The sequence below is a fragment of the Octodon degus genome, unplaced genomic scaffold (genome assembly GCF_000260255.1).
Source record: "Octodon degus isolate 3935 unplaced genomic scaffold, OctDeg1.0 scaffold00206, whole genome shotgun sequence".
Lineage (NCBI taxonomy): Eukaryota > Metazoa > Chordata > Mammalia > Rodentia > Octodontidae > Octodon > Octodon degus.
Genome location: NW_004524782.1, coordinates 1,481,436 through 1,485,834, shown reverse-complemented (window position 1 = coordinate 1,485,834; position 4,399 = coordinate 1,481,436). Strand labels below are relative to the sequence as shown.

Below are 4,399 nucleotides of genomic sequence, written 5' to 3'. Positions count from 1 at the left end.
TTTTTTTGTAGAACCAGGGATTAAACTCAGCCCCTTGTGCTTGCCAGGGAAGCACTTATTCTACTGAGCCATCTCCCCAGCCCCCTATGAAGCTCTTTCTAAGCTAGAGAAATTATCATTTATTTCACATTTTGCCACTTTTTTTCTTTTTTTTAATTTTAGGGAAGGGTCTACAGGGTATTCAAAGTCTCACTACTAGATTGGACGCATAGTGATCCGCATGTTTGCAGCCTCCCAAGAGCTGGGATTACAGGCACGTGCCACCACGCCCAGTCTCAATTGCCATCTCTGTTGAGCTGTTTGGCTGGCCCTTAGCACTTTTCTTCTTCCTTGGAGTTCAGTGATTTTCACAATAAACTTGGGCACATTTGGCTGTGTAGTCCCGTTGCTAGACCCCACCCATGGCTTCTGATACAAACCCGAGCCCTTCCCACTGCTCTCCTGGGGGCTCCGACCCCATCCCAAGGGTTACCTTGCACACACTTTCTCTGACTAACCCACCCTGCTGGTCCTTCCAGTTTTCCTTCCATGTTCTCAGACATTGGCCTTCTTGGCATTTTCTGTTCCTCCTTCTGGAGGTCCTTTCAACCTCATCCTCACCTAACCCTGCACTCTGACCTCCACACATCTCCCTGAGTGTGAGCTAAGTGCCCTTCCTCCGGGAAGCCCTACTTCACAGCATTTCACCACCTCACTTACCCTTCCACCTCTGTGGCTGCTGCCACCGAGTCACCCCCATCACCGCTCATGTGGCCCTGTGAACACCTGCTCAGAGTAGCTCAGTCCGTGACTGGAGTCAGGACGAGATGTGGACAAAGGCTCACAGTCTTCTGCCTGGACCTGGATTCTGAGCTTTCACCCAGAGCATCTGGTGACCCAAATGGGCGTCCTGTGAAGCCCCAATCCTCCCTCCTGGAACCCAAGTTCAGCTGGACAGAACCCTCGGGTCTGAGCAGGCGCTGGGCTCATCCTCACTCTATGCCTCTGTTGGTCACACTGGTGTCCGTTCCTGTCTGTGTCTGGGCCTGAATCTACCTCTCCACTCAGTCTCCCTCTTTAGCCTTTCTTTAACCGCTTGGTCTCGCTGCCCCCTTTGTCTTCCCTACAGCTCCCGCAGCCCTGGCGAATGGCTCCTCTCTTCCAGTCGTGGAGGGCCAGGCTCTGCGCCTGCTCTGTGCAGCTGACAGCTACCCCCCTGCCAGGTTGACGTGGACCTGGGGAAACCTGATTCTGAGCCCCTCTGATCCCGCAAACCCTGGGGTGCTGGAGCTGACTCCAGAGCACCTCAGAGGCGAAGGAGAATTCACCTGCCGAGCGCAGAACTCTCTGGGTTCCCTCTCTCTGAGCCTGCCCCTGCGCAGTGAGTATCCAGGGACACTTCCAGGCCCAGGTTTGGAAGGACCTGCAGCTCCCAGAGCTCTGAGCAAGCTGCCCCTGTGGCGCAGCAGTGTGGCAGGGTGTGCTCTGCTCAGTCTCAGGACAGCTGGACTGCGAGGTGGGAGCCCTGTAGGCTGGTGTGGCCCCGCCCCCGGAGCAGTGAGCAAGGTCAGCGGGGCCCACACCACACGCTAGTAGGAGACTGAGATTGTGATTCAGCAGGGCAATCTGACCGCCCTCACTTTCCTGCAGGGCCCGTGGCAGAGGTGGTGCTGCTGGCTGTTGTAGTGGTGGCTGTCAAGGTCTTGCTTCTCGGGTTGTGCCTCATCTTGCTCAGGTGAGCGCTGCCCAGAGATGCATAACAGGGCACAGGTGAGGTGCCCGCTGCCCGCTACACCCCAGTGCCCACACTGAAGGCCCTGGTCTCCTCACTAGGCTGAAATCTCATAGGAGGAGGGAATCGAAGGAAGAAGGCTCCCTTGGTGCCGCAGAGATGCACTCTGTCACGGGTTAGCCCCTCGGGTGAGTGAGGCACCCTACGTCCCCCAGATTCCTCCCCGATGACATCACCAGCTTAGCAGGCTCAGCTCTGCCTCAGCTGAGCTGCCCAGCACCTCTGAGCCCCATTCCTTTTGGCGAGGGTTCCTGAGATGCTGGTGGCTCAGAGGCCCCTCTCTAAGCCAGGAGTGGGGTGTGGTTCTCACTGGGAACCGGCTCCACCTTCTCCATGCCGTCAGTACCTCCCTGGTCCTCCTGTCCTGCTATGCCTCGCTCACCTTGATTCCCTTTCTCTATCCTGACCCTGGTCATTCTTGGTCCTTGTCTCTCCCCTGGTCACTGAATCCACCTCACTCACCCCTGCCCCCTCTCTGCCATCAGCAACCTCTGCGATATATTTGCAGATAGTCAGCATCCGCTTCCTGCACAGTTGTCTCCATGGAATGCGCTGAGGTGAACTCCACTGCTGGACCAGGCCTTGCACACGCTGGGCCCCACTGGACTCTCCTCCAGAGCGTCCTCTCCCAGCAGGATGAAGCTCTCACAGGCACTGGCGAGGCTCTTCTGATCGCGAGACCTGTCCTAGTGCTGCCTTCCCCTCTTCCTGCCCATGCAGGGCTGATCTCCCTGAAGAGGCTCAGTTTACAGTGTCAGTTAGGAGCGGGAGTGGGAGAGAGAGAGAGAGAGGGAGAGAGAGACAGAGACAGAGAGAGAGACAGAGAGAAAGACAGAGAGACAGAAAGAGACAGAGAGAGAGACAGGGAGAGAGAGAGATATTTGGGTATGATTCTGATGGAGGAATGCTGTTTCTATTATTTAGGAACTACTTTGGTAACTAATGCTGAGCTCCTACCATGTGCCAGTGTTTTCATGGGTGCCAGGGATGCCTCAGTGCCCGGAGCAACACCATCTTTGTCACTGAGAAGCTGTCATTGTAGAGATAAAGTGAACAAAAATAAAAAGAAAGAAGCGATAGATTAAGCCTAGCATGTGTTCCTTGGTGTCTGAGGAGAAGTCATGCAGGGAGAGGCTCTGCGGACCCTGGCTTCAGTCTCTGTGTCTGTGAATGAGGGGCGACGCTTGAGCAGGATGTGAGGGTAGCCGGGACACCGCCAGTGTTTTGCTAAGTAGAATTATCTCAGGGAGAGGGAAAGGGGAACAGCAAAGGCCACTGCGCAGAAGCTGGTCTGATGAGTTCCGCAAACGAAGGCCCGTGACTCAGGGCCGAGGAGAGCAGAGGCCAGGAGCAGCGAGGAGGAAGTGGCAGGCAGCTGGGGCCCTGTGAGACAGGCAGAGCCACAGAGCCGGCAAAGCCGTGGCTGCCTTTGCACTTTACCGGAAACTCCAAGGCTGCTCTGGCCACAAACTGGAGAAAATTGTAGCAGAAAGTGCTAGTCAGCTTTCCACCGCTGCGGCAACATACCTGAGGGAAATAACCTACAAGGACAGAAATTTCATTTCAGCCTGTGGATTCAGAGGTCTCCGCTCATGGTCACTGAGCCCCACAGCTTTGTAGTGCTGCACTTCATAGGCAATTGTAGTTAAATACATAGGCTGGAGAGATAGCTCCGTGACCTATGTGCCTGAGCGGCAAGCCCAAGGACCCGAGTTCAATAACGTGGTGTGTTGGTCCCCAAAACACCAGGCATGCAGTGCCAGCCGCTGCAACCGGGCACGCTGGTGCATCCCTGTAATCCCAGTGCTGGGGGCGCTGAGACAGGAGGATCACTATGAGTCTGAGCTGAGTAGGGAGACCCGGTACCAAGTAAACAAATAAATAAATAATTTTAAAAATTTTAACAACGGGGGGGCTGCCCATTAGCTCAGTTGTTTAAGTGACTGCTTAAACAAAGCAATCAGGATGCTGTGGTTCGATCCCCAGATCCTCAAGCAAGACCTGCCCTGAAGGCATCCTGAGTCAGTCAAAAAAAAAAAAAAGAATTTTAACAACAGAAGGACGGAGGAATCCTCCCATCAGGCTGCTAACAGTGTCATGGTCTGTCCTGGTGACAGCACATGGCTGAGGTCTGTTCGCCTCTTGGCAGCCAAGGTACAGAGAGACATAGGAAGGCACTGAAGTCCCAGTGTCCCCTGCAAAACCCCTCCTCCAGTGACCCGAGTTGCTACCACTAGAAGTTGATTTTGACTCACGAATCCAAACCTTGCCATCCATGGCCCTTGGCCCTGTGCTGTGTGGGGGGGGGGGGGAGCGTGGTGGAGGATGCACGTCCACTTCTGGGCAGGCAAAAAGCGAGGCGAGGAAGGAGGGCCGAGCTCCTACTGTCACCTGCAAGGGCCGCCCCAAGCCTGTCCTCAATGGGTGCTGCCTCCTAAGGGTTCCACCACCATCCAACAGTGCCACAGGCTGGGAAACAATTTTGCAACATGTGAATCTTTAGGGAAACATCCAAAACCCAAGGTACAGCTGCAGGAAGGGAGACGGATGCTCCCGGAGGAGGCACGATGGCGTGAGACAGGAGCAGGGCGGGCTGTGGACCTTCTGGGCCTGTGGAGGCTTGGGCCA

General features: G+C 55.3%; 1 protein-coding gene across 1 annotated transcript in view; it reads left to right on the top strand.

The window, feature by feature from the left end:
* The window catches only part of LOC101561622 (sialic acid-binding Ig-like lectin 8), a 22,507-nt gene extending 19,997 nt beyond the window's left edge, over positions 1 to 2,510 (top strand). Inside the window, 4 exon segments of the mRNA XM_023704904.1 lie at positions 1,109 to 1,360; positions 1,630 to 1,714; positions 1,813 to 1,899; positions 2,280 to 2,510. Coding sequence (XP_023560672.1) covers positions 1,109 to 1,360; positions 1,630 to 1,714; positions 1,813 to 1,891 — 416 coding nt within the window. The 3' untranslated portion in view covers positions 1,892 to 1,899; positions 2,280 to 2,510.
* Positions 2,511 to 4,399: the final 1,889 nt, after the last annotated feature.